We start from the raw sequence: 17,099 nt of genomic DNA, 5'->3' as shown, positions 1-17,099 counted from the left end.
GGAATGCTATAAAGTGTGTAACATGATAGATGGGTGTGCTTTAAATAATATACTTGAAAATCGAGAAACAATAAAATACATTTGTAAAAATGTATGCGAATCAGTGTTGATTTGACCAACTTCTATGTACATACCTTCGTAAGGGGTACATGGTGTGACATGCATTTATATGCCAGTAAAAAATCTTTTAAACGGTCACCAACTTTTTAAAGGAATTTATCTTATATATTATTTGGTATGTCGTTAGACATTAGGTATGTTAAAACGATAATTATATTATTCTCTTTTTTTTTAAATATTGACCTCATTCCTAAACTATATGCTGCATATTATGGTGTTACACTCTATATATGCTATAGTAATATGATAAATGTCTTCTTTCCATCTGTGATAATAGTTAGGATATCTACCCAGCTGCCGCTGTAATACCGTCACGAATAATACCCTACGAATTAACAGAATTGATGTTGTTGCAATTTTTTGATCTGTACAACATATCTTTTTAACAAGGCAATGGAAGCGGCATCCTATAACTTGTAAATATTCTACTTGCCAGTTTTAGTGGCATATCACAAGTATTCTAATCAATTATATTCGGTATTGTTTACTGTTATACAGTTATACATTGTAATATGAACTATTATATACTTGAAACTATAAATAAATAAACAAATAGCAGTTTACGCGTACACGTCATTTTTAATCGCTTGTTATATCACTTCCCTATTCTATCTTCGATAAACTTACGAATTCTAAACTGAATAATTTATTTTTTCTTTCAAAATTTGACACAAACTAAATTTGTATAGAAATCAGTAACAACTTTTTCTAATTATTTCGTAAATATACAGTAAAATAAATTTAGACGTTCTATTTATTTACTCATCATTTTAATCTTATTGAAATTATTGTACAACGAATTCTAAAGTATATCAAACATCATGAAGTCGTCATAAAATTCTCAAAGTGAACTAAACATCGAAGAATGCAAAAATCATTGCAATCAATCTTAAAATTATACGTTCAATCACATCCTTGGCCATCCATACAAGAACATAATTATTCAAGAATTTAGTGTGTAATCTATTCTATTTTTACACTCATACGATCTGGTTTTGTTAAATGTGACACGCAACTCGTATCGTAAGCTAAAGTAAAAATATGCATAAACATTTGTTTTGCATTCTTCTTAAGTAATACAAAATTTCAGCGAATATTTTCGAAGAGATCTCAATTTAGGACATACTTTACGTTAGGTACAGTACACATATTATTTATTTTTAAGAAAAAACAGAGGCGTCCTTCGGCAGCAATGTTTTCTTTAAAAAAAATCTAACATCGCATCAGGATAATCTGGAATAGAAATAGATTAGAAAAAGTGGAACAAAAAAATGGGAACTAAAGGAACAAAAGGAAATTTGGAAAAGGAGATACTGCTCGAAGGAACGGTGGTGGACGCAACGTGGTTCACAGTACGCGAATCCCATACCCCCTCTTCTCGACGAAAACTTAAAAATGCCGCCGCAGCGCAACCCGAATCGATATTCGCCGGCATAGTCACGTGACACGTGGTCGCGCGCGGACAGCCAATGAGCGACGTTCTGGGAGCGAGTACGCTCCGCCTGTATTACAGAACGACGACACGACATCTGAGTTTGGGCAACTGGAACAACAGTTCGCGGCTGGCAGCGCACCGGTTCATGTTTTCCGGACATGTCGGTTTGAAGCTGGTCGCGCGAGTGCTTCTACGACACGTTTCACGCCGTTCAAGTATAAGAACCGTAGAAACCAAATGGGAAAGACTCGATTCGTTCGTCGGTAAGGAAAAATTTGTTGGAATTTTCGGTTGATACGTTAAACGAAGGGAATCGTAACGTCGGTGTGCGTGTCTAAAAAGAGGTGTACAGTGTGGCAACGATCGGGATAGTGTAGAAGAAACTGACCGTGGTGGGCGAGAGAAAGATCGGTATAGTGAGCGGACGAGGTGGGGCGGTAACAAGCAGAGAAAGAGAAGGAAAAAAGTACTTGTGCACACAGAGGAAGACGCGCGCGCGCGCGCGCGCGTGTCTATGTACCGTAAATGAATATATACACATATCTGTACGTATATAGAAAGAGACGACGAAGAGAAGGGGGCGCGAGGAAGGCGGAGGGTGGGGAGACGGCGAGGAAGCGAGTCGACGGGCGAGCGAGCGAACAAGGAAACCCAGAAAGGAACAAAGACAGAACGAAAAACGTGTAAAAGAAGGGAAACACGAATTAAAAAGAAAAAAAAATACGCTGTTGGTGTTCCATGTGCGACGCGATGTTTGCATGAACTGTAAAACGACCGATACACGCTCCTCCTTTTTCTATTTCTGTCCTTCTTTCTCTAATATCCAAGATATATTACATTCTTCGAAGACACAAAGCCGTTTTCATCGATGCATCGACATGATCGAAGCAACAGTGAGCTGACTGATGCGCGTCAACTTCGAATTAATATATCCACGGAAGCGTTTGTTCGGTTGGAGAATGTATTGCGTACTATTCGAGATTATCGAATAAGGAGGAAAGCGGAAAGAAAGAGACGGAAGAAAAAACCTACCAGGCAAGAATAAAGAAGAAAGGGGGGGAGGAAGAGAGAGAGAGAGACGAACAGAAACGGAAAGGGGAATTCGTCCCAAAGTCGGACAAGTGTAAGACCCCCGTGTATATGTGTGATTCCGCGTCTATGTACACATACACTGGACAATATGGAGGAAAGTCATCTGTTGATGACGGAACTTCCGGCGTTAACGGCGAACCGAGGCACGACGTTGCTTCATCGTTCGGGACACTATTATCAATTACATCAGCCGCACCTGGCGATCCCGACATCGCAGAGCCAGGCGATTCTTTACAACACGAGTAACGCGGCGCATTATACCAGCGGCACGCCAAGCTTGCCAGCGTACGCGCAAGGCCTCTCGAGACAACAGTCTCAGGCGAATCGCGAAAGCATCGCGGCCAGTACCCACATCTCGTGCCTCTATCCCGAAATTCTGGCGTTGATTTTCAGTTATCTGGAGGTTAGGGACAAAGGACGCGCGGCACAAGTGTGCGTCGCGTGGAGGGACGCGGCGTATCACAGGTCCGTCTGGCGCGGTGTCGAGGCGAAGTTGCATTTAAGGAAACAGGCACCGGCGTTGTTCGCCAGTCTGGTGAAAAGGGGGGTGAAAAGGGTCCAAGTATTGTCGTTGAGAAGAGGCCTGGGCGATGTTTTGAAAGGCGTGCCGAACTTGGAGTCCCTGAACCTCTCCGGCTGTTACAACATCAACGACTTAGCCCTGATGAAAGCCTTCTCCCAAGAGTACACCACCCTGACAGAATTGAATTTGTCCCTGTGCAAACAAGTGTCGGACATTTCGCTGACTTGGATAGCAAAGTACCTGCAGAACCTCGAGCATTTGGAGCTCGGCGGTTGCAGGAACATTACCAACGATGGACTATTGTGCATATCGTGGTACCTAAAGAAACTAAAGAGACTGGATCTACGAAGTTGTTGGCAAGTGTGTAACGACGGTATCGCTTATCTGGCCGGTATACTTCCCCAGACACCCGGGGCGAATTTTTTAATGGAACAGTTGGCCGGCATCGTGGACTTCAACCCAGCCGGCGGTAACTTCGCCCTGGAACATCTCAGTCTTCAAGATTGTCAGCGGGTCACCGACGAGGCGCTCCGACACATATCCACTGGCCTGACCACACTGAAGTATATCAATCTTTCGTTCTGCGTCTGTATAGGCGACTCGGGTGTCAAACACCTCGCAAAGATGTCCAGTCTGAGGGAGCTGAATCTACGGTCCTGCGACAACATTTCGGACGTCGGGATGGCCTATCTCGCGGAAGGCGGCAGCCGTGTGTCATCGTTGGACGTGTCCTTCTGCGACAAGATCAGCGACCAGGCGCTCGTTCACATCTCCCAGGGACTTTTCAACTTGAAGTCCCTCTCGTTGTCCGCCTGCCAAATCAGCGACGAGGGGATCTGCAAGATCGCGCAGACGTTGCACGACTTGGAGACGCTGAACATCGGCCAGTGTAGCAGGCTAACGGACAAAGGGCTCTACACGATCGCGGAGAGCATGAAACACCTGAAATGCATCGACCTTTACGGATGCACCAGGATAAGTACCAACGGACTCGAAAGAATTATGAAACTGCCTCAGCTGAGTACGTTGAATCTTGGTCTATGGCACGTGCGGTGATGGCTTTTTCTAAGCAGTATTCGCGTCCTTTGTGAACGGGCAAGGTGTCCCCTAGCTCTTTCGCTCCGATGGTGTATCCGATTTTTTCCTAACCGTCACTTTTGACACCTTTTTGCAAAGATCCTCGGCCAAGGAACACCTTTTTCGCTCCAATTTTCTTCGCGACGCGATCGCATAACGTTCCTGTTCCGCGTACTTCTGGTCGCCGTCGTCTTGGTCGCGCGACCACGGCGACTCTGAGAGAGAGAGAGAGAGAGAGAGTGTGAGAGAGAGAGAGATCTAGTAGACATTCTGTAATTCCGATTTTTGTCGTTTCCTTTGCTCGATCGTTGCAAGTTCAGAAAACGGATTCAGGTGTTGTATTCTTCAATGTCAGAGTTTTCTAGGGGGAAAAATGACTTTTTGCAGAAATCCATCTCTAAACTATTCAACCCCTCCGCTCATCGTATACACTTGTTACTGAGTAATATAGGGTAAAATGATGTAACGTCGTACGCGTCGACCGTGCCACTAGTTGTGACGTCCTTTTTTCTTCTTCGTTTTCTTCACCAACATCCATTCTATAGCAAACATTTCACCGAGAGATGCTCGTTCTTGTTCAGTTTTTCATATTCTAAAACGGTTCCTACACATGCACCAAAATCCGGACTCGATTCTAGTTGAATATATCTAGACGAACCGTCTTGTAACAACGATTTTTTACTTATGAATACGTGCATAAAGATATTCTACGAATTTTCGTTATTGTAGTTAATTGGTTGTTATACTTGCATCGCGACGAAGAATTGGTTATCGGATATATTTGTTTCGAATTATTTGTAGTAAGATTTTTTCTGTAATATTTAACGTTAGATTGACAGAGCGATATTTCGTCTACGAACGAGGTACAGACTGATCTTATCGTCAGACCGGGCATGGTATCGGCAAGTCAACCCTTTAACGACTAACCGATCCCTGGGTACCGTGTACAGTTTAATTAATTTTATTTAAAAATAAAGATGATAGGATATATATATAATACAATGATTGGGTGGATCGTCTATATGTTCCGATCGAGTCTGGACAAATTTTAATCTCATTTACAATTGCCAAACAATTCGCGATAAACCGTAATGTTCAACTATTTGAATTTGATTTGCCTATAAAATTTGTTCCTGTTTGACTTTATTCAATTTGCCAATATTTGGTAATTGTAAATGAATTTTGAAAACCGTGTTCGCGCATACGATCGAATACACAAATGTTTTCCAGGATCGAAAACCTAAAACACAGATTTTTCAAATATATTCGTCTTCGATCCCCGCTGGTGTCTTATTTGTGTTCGCTATTACGGAGAATAAACAAACTCGCCGTTTTACCGAACAAAATCACTAAGCGATTCAGAGGAGAACACGTGCGAATATATTATGAAAAAAAAATGGTTCATTTAAGGTTTCTTTTACCAGGATCGCATTATTGTATTTCATTGTACCAGCGCGACTCCGTTCGAAAAACCTTTGTCTTTTTGTTAAGCGAAGCGACAATTTAGCCAAAGCATTGTTTTATTATTTTCGAATCATACGCATGCAAGTTTTTTTTTTCTTCTCATCAGACATACTTTTAAAATAATCTGTGCGCGCGCAGGCATATAATATGTGTGTATGTGCGTGTGTACACGAAGCGTACACGTATGAATGGATCTACGAGCGTATGATGTGTATCCTTGCTACGAAAAGACATTCGTGTTATCACGTGAACTGTGAGAGTTTGAACCTGCAAAAGACGACTACACTTCGAAAAGACATTAGTTTCTGAAATTTCGTTGTTATTATTAAGTAGTACGGATAGTTGGTTATGTCAGGATAGTCTGACATAACCTGAGCATTGGCAACTCTAATCAAAGAAATCTAGTATATTTCATAGAAGCGTTTCGAAACTCGATTATCAATTTTTTGTTAAATGTTCGACGACTAGTCATTTTCATAGTTGATTGTCCTTCGAATTGCAGGTCCAAATATTTCAGTTACTTACAATACGTTGCTCAGTTTCAGTCGTGACAGTAAACCATACAGTAATCTAACCAGCCCGAAGCGAACGCGAACTCGATGTTTTTGTTTGTTTAAACAATGCCGCGTGCAATTGGTATTTGTTTCGCTCGCTTCGACTTATATTTTTGCGAGTAAAATCGTCCGCTTAATCGGTTTATTGACCCCCCGTATGTACATATCTGTACGAGATGTTGTGTCTACGCGCGCGCATACACTTAATTTCGAGGAGATTCGCTGTTAAGTTTTAGATTATAGGTTACCTTATTTTTTGCTTTTATTCCTCGTAACGAATCGATTGCTACCGTTCTGATTCGAAATTTTTGCGAGCCACCGTCTCAGACTTTTCGATTCGCGTGCCTTCTGTAACGATATTGTTGAATTTATTATTCGATCGAACCAGCTACGTTTATTTTGTACAATTATTTTGTATGTTACACCAAAGAGTACGGAAGAAGAGCCATTGTGATCGTCTGTCTCATTTCTTTCTTTTGTCTTGTCGCAATTCGATTGCCTATCATCACGCTTTTATACTTCATGCTACAGTATTTACTCCTCGTAGTGCTCGCTCTGCGGCGCATCGATATACACATAGAACACTTTCTATAAGTTCCACAGTATCCCCCTGATCCATTCCGCGGCGAAACATTCTTTTACACGACGAACATTCGTCCCGGTGATGCTCGGACCGGGCCCTGCGCATTATTGGAGTAACTACTGTATTTCGCGCCAAAAAAACCGTTGCGTATTTTTTCCTTTCCTCGAGTAAGCGTAATGTTTTGACACGATGTTCGAAGAAATGTTACCGATTTCTTATTATCCAACGCAGGCGGACTCGGTTGTACATTTTTCTGTTTGTGTTTTGATGCGAGTTATATATATATACATATATATATCGTCAGGTCACGTGTATTTTCAATTCAGGAAATAAAAGAAGGATAGAGACAGCAAGTGAGAGAGAATCGAGTGAGAAGTACACGGGGTAAAGACGCGCCGTGAGAGATGTGTAGCAAAAAGTTTAGTTAAAGTACGTTAACCCAATTGAATATATAGCGAATTGAAACAATATTGTAAACAAAATAGGAGTTGAAGAAAAGCACATAGATTTAAATTAGAGCGAGATAATGAGCCGAACAGCGTTGAACTCGATGCCCGGTTTATTTGTATCGATTTTAACTTGTCCTGCCAAAAAAAAAAAGAAAGAATGCCGAGAGCAAGGATAAAATTGGAGACGATGACGTGCTGCTGCTGCGGCGTTGTTGCTCTTAAACATTGTGGCTGGAAAAATTCAGTTGTTCGACGACGGTTCGAGCCCAAGTTGGGAATAGAAAAGATAAGACAATAATATTTTTAAACGATATTGATTTTACGTCATTTTTTTATCGTCTAAGTATATCGTTTTACGAACCGAGAGGTTTGTTATTTGTTTGTTTTTCTTTTCGGATAAACGGAAATATGTTCGGTTGAAAGAAAGTTGCGTTTTGTACTTCGCTGCTTCTTGACTTTTTTTCTCGTATTTTTGTTACTCAACTAGAAGCCATTCTACGGAATATCGTTTTTGATTGAGATCGAAAGTGCAATAGGATAGGAGAGCAATTCGGTTCAAAATTGTTATGTATAGTTTTTTAATTACGTCTCGTAAAAAGATACGAGTTTCCGTTTTACGCGAAGGTGCTCTCATTACATATTGTTTAGATAAAAGACATTTTTTTACCGTTTCTGGGAGTCATTTTTTTTACAAGCACACACAACGGCGCCGTTCCGTTTCGCATCTAAAGAATAACACAGCGTACACCGGAGCTGTGTATGTATTTCACTCTTTTCATTTGAGTAACTTTTTCTCTCTTTTCTTTTTTATTATTGTTGCGCATGTCCTATTCGTTTCAAATTTCGAAGTTGCGTTAACTGCATTCTTTACTGCAGCTATAATGTTACGGTTATTCCGAAGAAACTCGACACGCGTGCTCTAAGAATTTTTATATCCACCCGCTGTTCTCGTTGGACGCTGATGCAGCGAGAGAGATGTAAACTATGTTTGTTAACTGTTTGTAATATATTGTTAATACAATTCTTTTTTATACTCGTACAGATCAACCGTGAGTTTTTTCATTCCCGTCACGCAAAAGCCCGCAACGTCGAACAAGAAACATGCGTTCGGGTTTTAATACGTTTCTCTATCTGAATTTGGCGAAGGCGTCGACTTTACACGAACGCCGCCATTTTTATCACGTTTAAATATTTATATGAACCACCGGTTTTTTTGTAACCTATTATTCGGTACAACTGCATCAGCGTCGTCGGCAGCATAGCTGAACGAAAAATGATAAGATTTTGGACGTACCGTATATTATCTTGCAGTCACACTACGAACGGTTCTACGCTTAAGTTCAAACGCTATTTACGACATTAGCCCACTTTGATAGCAAAGATCAGAGGTATCTCTGCGCGTGTAGATCGTCGGAGATCATTTTCATTATCGCCAAACGGGAACGTGTAACATACGAAACGACGAGAGACTTCTATCTTGTGCCATACTTTGTTTTAAAAATCTTCTATTCGCGTAGATATGCTCCATATCGATCGGGACACACATTTTCCTGTAATGTGACGGCAAGGCGACGATATCGAGGTACCCGTCTATTTTCTTAAAACGCGAATGTACTCGCTGTACTCGGTAAAAATTCATCCCAGCTTGGATTGCGAAACATTTTTTACTTGTTTAATATTAAAAAAAAGAAAACGATCTCTCTTGTAATAAACTTGTACAAGGCCTATTCTGTTTATTATTTCGGTTATTCGCAGCGATGAGTTCGCTTCTTCTTTTTTTACAATTACCATTCATGGAGTCCATTGAAAAAGAAAAAAAAAACAACAATGCAAGAACGACAAGAATTTAAATCAAAAGAATATGTGCACACACATGCGATTGTGATAGTATTTTGTAAATAAAAATGACTATTTTTCTAAAAGCACTTTCTTAAAATCATTTTTAAAACAAAGATTTTCCTTTTCCTTATTTCCAAATTTTGACGCACGCCATTCGAACATTGCTTCCGCTACAAAAAAAATCATGTACCAATCAAAGGTGAGTATACCACGATTACGCACGTATTATTTTCATCAAATTATACGAGATAATTCAATGAAAGTACGCGTTTAAAAAATAAGAACATTCGCATGATTTTAATGTTTTAGTTGATTCGTCTTCGCCGCTAGAAATAAATTCGAGTTTATATTTTTGTAATTCTTTAGTCTCGCTTGTTAACGGACTTCTGACATTTTGCTGTCGATTTTCAATTGGATAAATGATATTTATTACTTCTTACGAACGTCTGCGTAATTACGTGTATTTCAGGTCTTGTGCAATGCACTGGACAATCTGTCCAATAGATGGAAGAATTCAGGGTGTAATGTCTTTTGATGCCTTATATGTAATATAAATAGGAAACTGAAACTCTTGAATTCTCGGCAAATGATCTGCGAACAATCATTTTTGCAAATGTCTTCTCCATTTTTAGATGTACCGTAGAATTCGAAAGATCTTTTAATTTAAGCGACGATTGTCTATGTTGGATCAATTTCGTTTTTAACGGCAATAACAGAATATGTTGGTACTTTAATAAATACATAATAAATACATTAATCTTGTGATCAAGATACTAACATATTTTGTAGTAGTTTCATATATTTATTAATATATTTATTAAAGTACTACAAAATATGTTAGTATCCCGATCGGAAGATCAATGTTCTTCTCCTTTCGAAATATATTCCAGAATCAATTCTGTTATGTTTCGTGTTTTAAAAAACAATAATCTAAGATTACAAGCGTGATTATTAACAACCCCATTATTACCTTAAAATTCATTTTGTTCCCTATTTTATTCCGCATCTTCTTCATCTCTCTCACATCGGAGATTTCTTTGCGTATCTTATCCGAATCTAAGAATCTCTTTTCCCACATTTCAGAGAGCCGTTTTCCTTGTCCAGAAGTTTTACAACTGTTTTTATAATCTGTATTAATGTCTAAGCTGAAAGAAAAAAAGAAAAGTCAGTGCATTGGAAAGGATTATGCTGTGTTTCAGTAATTAAATTATTAATAAAAAGTATTGAAAAAAAAAATGTAAGACGATCTACGGTTATATCTTTCTTTTTTTCGAAAAGGGGAAAATAGCGGGTTAATTGTAATAAATTGAATATATATATATATTCTTAGAGATCAGGGAAATACAGTTCATTTGTCTTTACGAATATGGGGATGACTATAAAAGAAACTAAGCAAGTATACGATGAACGAAGTCAGTTGATTTTGAAATACGCACACGCTGCAATAAATGGATTTAATGAATTTTCGTATTGTATAAAAATGAAAGCGCATTTCTATGAATGAATAGCAATACACGGAATCTATCGATGAAAATCAAGCGAAATCAAAAATCGACCCATCTCATCGATCAAAAGAACAAACTACAACGACACGAGTAATCTAATTATAATGACTGCACTTCCATTGTAAATGTTTTCCTAGGGTTTCCGTTCCGAGAACGTCACGCTAATAATTACGTTTTCGTTATGATTTTCATCGGTCCCCGCGAAATGTGTGAACAAAGTACGACCGTCTCGAAATACGTAATAAAATGTAAAATTGTAGCCATGCGAAAGGAAAGAGAACATCGAATGTTTTATGGTGTAAACGTGTGTAAAACTTGTATACGCACCGGGGACATGTTCTTTTGTTTCATTTATATTCGATTAAGAATTTTCCGTAGAAGTCACCGACGCATATCGAAAACTATACGCGTACGCGGATTGTCCTGTAAAATACAATAATTAATAAACGGGGCTGAATGGAACGCGCGGAAACGTACCGTTGTTTAGACATTGTTAGTGTTATTTACAGGACACTCCGTGCACGCGTGCGCGATCAGAATTTTCTTTCACGCGAGCAAGAAGACTGGCAAACATGCAACCGAACCAAAAACTTTTTCTCCGTTAAAGAAATTCTTTTTTTTAGCTAAGTATATGGCCACACACGCATATACGTACACATACCATACTCGAGCGTGTTAAAAAAGTTAACAGAGACTTAAGCATCTTCGCCGGCTAGGCTCTTAAAAACTAAACGCGTTACGTACAAATTGTGTATATTACTTAGGCGAATATCGTTCATGCGTTCCGTTCGATACTAATTTTGTTGCGGAGTCAACGAAGGGGAAAAACAAACTTTGTAATTACCTATTGTAAATATTTAACGACGAATGTGTTAGCGAATACACAGACACACACGTACGATGTAATTGTAAATATCTAATATGAGAAAAATGTTTGTTAAATATAGAATACGTTACGTTTTTCAAAAAATATTTTATTTATTCTTGTGTCCCTCTGAATACGTGTATGGACACTTTTGAAGGCGTTTCGGGGGTCGTGAACTATGGTAAGTGTTGATAAGGTAAGTGTTCTATATAATTGCATATAATAAGTTATATTTGTATTGTATAAAAATTAAAATAATTTGAGCACACTCGACACATCTGCGAAAATCGCCTCGTCTCAGTAATCGCCTTCAACTATTTAATAAATCAAAAATCAATATATTGCTATATAGTATTTTTATCAATAATTACAGAAATTATAATTATATTTCTTTACTTTGTTAGATTAATTAATAATCACTTACAATGGATGTTATAAATGAGCAAGATGTATTTAAAATGTGTTACTAAAAAGCGAATGTTGACAAATTGGAATTAGTAGGTCTATTAATTAAAAATGTCATTACGAAGTAGTCAGAGTTTTGGTCGCTATAATACAAGGAGATTGTGGAAAAGTTTGAAAGAGTGGACACAAAGATAGGGGACGGTCAATGAAAACGACCGCTTAAGAATCCGAAGCAATAAAAAACAGTTATAATCGTGGAAGTATCCAGGCAAATATAATATTACGGTGCTAGGTATAATAAAGTTTCGAGTACCCGCATGAATATCTTAATTGGTCCTTTGATTCTTGGCCCGAAACTTCTCCGAGCGACGCGTTTCAAATAATGTAGAATCAATAATAAAATTGTACACGCGACACACACATATAACAGTGCGTACAGATTGTTAACAAAGATTCTCAATAGTAGCGCGACGTTAGAATCGCGCGTCTCCTTTTGGATTGAATTTCACCAGAGTTCAAAAGCACCCCGGATAGAGTTTTCCAGTTTTTGTCGACATTAGGGTAGGAATTCCTTTCTATAGTTTCTTTTGTACGGAATCTTGTAGTTTCATTCTTAAGTCTAAGTCAATTGAAACTTTAAGAACAACATTTTCGTACGAAATTCACAGGAAAATTTCATATTCACAATAAATTTCCATTGATCAAGACTAATAAAATTCTAAATAAAAAGGTCGTATAATGTAAAAATATATTTTAATTTATGCAAATGCAATTCATTAAATATATCGAAACAAGAAATATATGACTTGGACCAGTTTCATTATATGTTTTCATTATATTACCAGTTTAATTATAGTCACAAATATCTAACGATCGAGTGTTCGAGTTCGCCGTAGAATTTTCCGTGAAAAAAGTATGGCAGGGTCGCGGAGGGTTAAACGAACCTGTTAGAATTTCGTTTTTTCTTTTTTTTTTTCAAAAGGGGCTAGATAGACGAACGAAAAGAAATCCGAGGACTACCTGAGAAGGGACAAATCCCTCGTGCCGCATGTGATTAAGTCCTTTTCACGGAGTCACGGAACTCGGATCGGCCGAAAGAGGAAAAAAAGATGGATCAAGGAAAGACTCGGGGGCCTGGGCCTGGGCACCACGGGTAGAGGCATTGTGCGCATTCTTCGAGACAAAAGCACGAGCCAAGGAGTGAACCAGCTCTAGGTGCAGCGCCGGGGGGGAGAGCGCGCGGGGAGGGAATGTTGAGGGATGGCAGAGGGCGGAGAGACCGGGAGAGGGCGGAAGAGAAGAGCGGACATTCATCACAAAGCAGGGTGCTCTAGGGCGAACAAGTAAGCGGATTCGCTTCAATGTAGGAAACTACCTGAATACCCTCGCGAGCTTTATGTTTGTTTTTGCTACGGCGTCTTTTCGAACTGCGCGGGGATTTTGATTTTTTTCTAATGATTTCAAAGATTTAAGCGGCGCGCAACAAGTACCGTCGTTTTAATCAAATTCTCGCGCGAACCGCGACGCTGAAAGATAAGGGCTTCAATAGACACGGATATACATACACGTGTAAACCTGTTCTGTTTAACCCCTTGCCGTACCATTTTCTTCACAGTTACTGCGATTAGGAATTTTTCAATTGATATAATTTCTTAGAATTTTATTCCAATTTTAAAGAATAGAATAACATCCATAATTAATAATTTATGGAATAAATAATTCGAAGAAATCGAATGAATAATTAATTTAATAATATTTGTAAGTGAAATATATATATATAACTGAACTGAATCCGAGTGATTCAATATAACAAACGCGTTTCGCATAGAATGTGTGGCAGCGGAGGTTTAAAAACATATTTTTAAAACGTTCGATGTGGGTTCGTCGCTCAAATATGAAAATGTCGACGGTATAACGTGCAAGAACCAATATACCTGAGACGCATCCGGTCAGCCTATATCTTTCGGACATCCGATTCCTTTTACCTGCGTTCATCACGTACGCCGTTACGATCGTACATGCGTTTAATAAAATGCGTTCGAACAAAAGGCACGAAAGGTCTTCTATAAAGAAATAAAGTTTATTGCTCATTGGTAACCGAACGTGACATTTTTTATCTCACTTGTCGACTCTATACAATAAAAAGAAAAACTTCAATAAAAGCATCAAAAAGTTGACGTTTATATTAAGGTACGATTACCATTTGCAATTTCTTATTTCTTAATGGCAATCTTTAGCATTTTCACGGCGAGTTTGAACAACTGGAATATTATCAGAATTGAAACATACATTCATTTTTCAAATATGATTTTCAAGATACACAAGAAAAAGATGAACTTTCCGAGTAAAGAAACTAAAAAGATTTGCAAGAAGTGTTTGCGAAAGAATTATACGGTTATTGAAATTCTCTTAGAACTCGTACATTTTATTTAATCGAATAATTAAAACAACGTTCAATTTCAATTCGTATACGCGCGCATCGATCGTTTATACCGTTCCACGATATCGAACGAGCGTCGTCGAACATTTCCATAATTGGTGAATTATAAGTTGATTTTTAAAGAATATCCATCACTACCGTATATTCAGTTTGAATTACCATTCCGAACCTTACGGCGCAACTTTTTTCCCGCGCCTACAGACTTTTACTTCGCCTTCGCATGTTAGGATATCCCTTTTTGCTTCATTGTACGTTCGTCAGTGCGTTTTTGTGCGCATCTTTCCCTCTGCCCAGTGCCTCCCCCGAGTCGGGCCGCCCTCTCTTCGACTCACCCTGTGTACGAGCCGCTCGCTTTTTCCTATTTTTAACATTTTCTTTTCTTCAATGCCTTAAAATGCAAAAATAAACGAGAGCCCGACGACCGGCATGGAATTGACCATCGGCGAACGTTACGCCATTTTCGGAGAATTTCGCCGGCCACGGAAAAAAAGAAACTTCTCTCTGGTAATGTCGATACGGGCGTGCTCTATCGAACCAGAGAGAAAAGATTTTTTTCGGTGGACTCTGTAAATTCCCAGTGTCGCACGGTCGAAGAGATGCGTGGACAGTATAAAAGCCGTTGTAGCTTAGAACCATCGTCTCTGCCCCTTCGTCTCTCTTTCTCTCCGTCTCCGGTTCTCCGTCCCGTACGCTCTCGCGCTATGCCGTTCGTACGTTTCTTTCTCTCGCGTTTCGCTCGTGCTTGCATTTCACTTTATCTTTCGCGCGGCCGAACGATAAATTATTGCCGTCGTTCCCGACGAAAAACCAGCGATTTCGGCCCCGATTCGTCGGCGGAGGCCCGCGATATTTAACCGTACGCGTACGCGCGGATCCGTTTTTCGGAATGATTTTTTCTTCGAGGGACGGAGGACGGTCCCACAAGGGGAAAAAGAATAACGGAGCCGGAAATTTCGGTCAAAATCTTTTCGAGTGTACGCCCTCTCTGTTCAATAAACCTCCCCTGGCGTCCCGGGCCGCCACCCGCCGCCTGTTACTACTTTCTCTCTTTCTCTCTATGGCTTTTCCCTTTCTCGCTCTCTCCTATAGCCACTCGTTCCCTCTCTGTCGCTCGCGCCCCTAACTCACACCCTACCCGCTATTCCTCTTCTCTCCTCTGTCTCTCTCTTCGTTCCACCCCCGAGCTCGGTTTCGCTAGCTCGCTCGCGCCGACGCTGGCTCGCTCTCGCATCCATTCTCCTCCCACTCCCCTGCTCGCTTTATTCGTCGTGAAACTTTTTATGTTGTATATATTAAAGGGAATGTATCAACTGGCTCTTCCGTTCAAGCAGATATCGTGAAATTAAAGAAATAAATATTGAGTTTGCGATACTCGAGGGGCACTGCCGGCGGTGCATTGAAATTGTTCATCGACGACGGCCGCGCAGTTTCCGCGAATAATCGACAACGAACGATCGCGCCGACGAATTTCTTCGGTTAACTGTTATTCCGCCGGGCTCTCTTTTGTCGCGATTGCACAACAGGTATAACCGATCTCTCTTTCTCCCTCTCTCACCCGTCTTCTGGAAATAAATTCATCCACCACGGACGATCCTCGATTCTTCGGGATGTTTAAACCCTTTAAGGGGCGGCAGGTGAAAGTGTTCCGTTAGGCCTGCGAGACTCCTTTCTTTGCTCTCCCTTCTTGTCTCTCCCTCCTCCTCCTCTCCTTTCTCTCCCTCGCCTCGCATCCATTCGCTGACCCTTTATCACTGGCTGTTAGTCACCCCCGGACTGCAAGACAGTAGACTCTTTACATAAATTATCCGAATGATTTTTATGAATTGTATTTGCCGTTTTAACGAGCTCGGAACTCATTTCTTTTTTCTTGACTTCACAAAATAGACAGAATTTTAAATTTACTAATTTCAAGTTGTACTGTATGAAAGTTTATTACCAAGTATCCGTGTCACTCTTTTTGTTAACCCTCTATGAGCCCAGGTAGCTTTCAGGTTACATAGGTTACGTCAAGTAGACTTTTAATTCGACTCTTTAAAATACAAGCAAGTTGAAAGAATTAACTCTAAACTGCAGATCCTTATGCATTTATGATAAAAAATGGGTAGATGAAATTTTACACGGTACAAAAATTACATATTGTTTTCAACTGCCTAAATTTATTACAGAAAAGAGAAATTTCTATTTGGTTTTCGTTTATAGTATTATATCTAAATATATTTCTTACGAAGTGAAAACTACCAAGTGTTTCACAAAATATTAAAGCTTCATTTCAGTACGCAATAATTATTATATTAATAATTGTATACGATGAGAAATCTTAATAAAGCAAATTGTTCAACGAAGTAGACGCTGATCGTTGTTTTACTTGAAATTCTACGATACCTGACTCGTAGTCAGGACGACGATACTTTATCTTAAATATAATTTAATGATAAAGTATTTGCAAAAGACCTTACCTGACATAACCTGAAATTCTTAGATAAATAACAACTGTCTGTTGAAATAAAGTTTCTTAAATTAGTTCACTATGCTATATTTCTTATAGTACCAACATAAAACATTGATATTACCTTGTCTTAAATATAATTTGACGATAAAGTATTCGCAAAAGACGTTCGCTTATGCTTTCCATCGTAATTGTAACAATCAATCGGGAGTACTGTTCATTTCAAAAGGAGGAACCTGACGTATGCCATTAGTCATAATAGATGTCCACCCCCCTCCACTACCGTTACTTAAGGCTGATGT

General features: G+C 39.4%; 2 protein-coding genes across 8 annotated transcripts; one reads left to right on the top strand and one right to left on the bottom strand.

Moving 5' to 3' along the window:
- Window positions 1-887: 887 nt before the first annotated feature.
- On the bottom strand, window positions 888-17,037 carry LOC144474726 (uncharacterized). 7 transcript variants are annotated; one of them, XM_078189904.1, is made up of 5 exons: window positions 16,922-17,037; window positions 16,288-16,380; window positions 15,907-16,124; window positions 10,107-10,281; window positions 9,602-9,727 (listed from the first exon to the last, which is right to left on the bottom strand). In XM_078189904.1, exons 3-5 carry the CDS (start codon window positions 15,927-15,929, stop codon window positions 9,602-9,604), a joined length of 324 nt encoding a protein of 107 aa, XP_078046030.1. In that variant the 5' UTR covers window positions 15,930-16,124; window positions 16,288-16,380; window positions 16,922-17,037. The 7 variants fall into 7 exon arrangements, 4 of the variants coding, with proteins under 4 accessions (XP_078046031.1, XP_078046029.1, XP_078046030.1 ...); XR_013494781.1 differs by lacking the exons at window positions 9,602-9,727; window positions 10,107-10,281 and adding an exon at window positions 13,973-14,709; XM_078189905.1 differs by lacking the exons at window positions 9,602-9,727; window positions 15,907-16,124; window positions 16,288-16,380 and adding an exon at window positions 888-1,353.
- Ppa (F-box and leucine rich repeat protein partner of paired) lies at window positions 1,690-7,809 on the top strand. The gene has a single exon (XM_078189901.1). It carries the CDS (start codon window positions 2,736-2,738, stop codon window positions 4,224-4,226), a length of 1,491 nt encoding a protein of 496 aa, XP_078046027.1. The 5' UTR covers window positions 1,690-2,735; the 3' UTR covers window positions 4,227-7,809.
- Window positions 17,038-17,099: the final 62 nt, after the last annotated feature.

The sequence above is a fragment of the Augochlora pura genome, chromosome 9 (assembly GCF_028453695.1).
Source record: "Augochlora pura isolate Apur16 chromosome 9, APUR_v2.2.1, whole genome shotgun sequence".
NCBI lineage: Eukaryota > Metazoa > Arthropoda > Insecta > Hymenoptera > Halictidae > Augochlora > Augochlora pura.
The sequence above is the reverse complement of the archived record's forward strand: the minus strand, read 5'-3'. Positions and strand labels throughout refer to the sequence as shown.

Bases quoted from the DNA above. Each gene is read 5' to 3' on its own strand.
- LOC144474726 (XM_078189902.1), bottom strand. From the start codon at position 16,983: ATGGAAAGCATAAGCGAACGTCTTTTGCGAATACTTTATCGTCAAATT. The intron at 10,282-16,921 runs GTAATATCAATG...TTTTTCTTTCAG, and splicing joins CAAATTATATTTAAGACAAG to CTTAGACATTAATACAGATT. The intron at 9,728-10,106 runs GTAATAATGGGG...GATTGTTCGCAG, and splicing joins GGAACAAAATGAATTTTAAG to ATCATTTGCCGAGAATTCAA.
- Ppa (XM_078189901.1), top strand. From the start codon at position 2,736: ATGGAGGAAAGTCATCTGTTGATGACGGAACTTCCGGCGTTAACGGCG.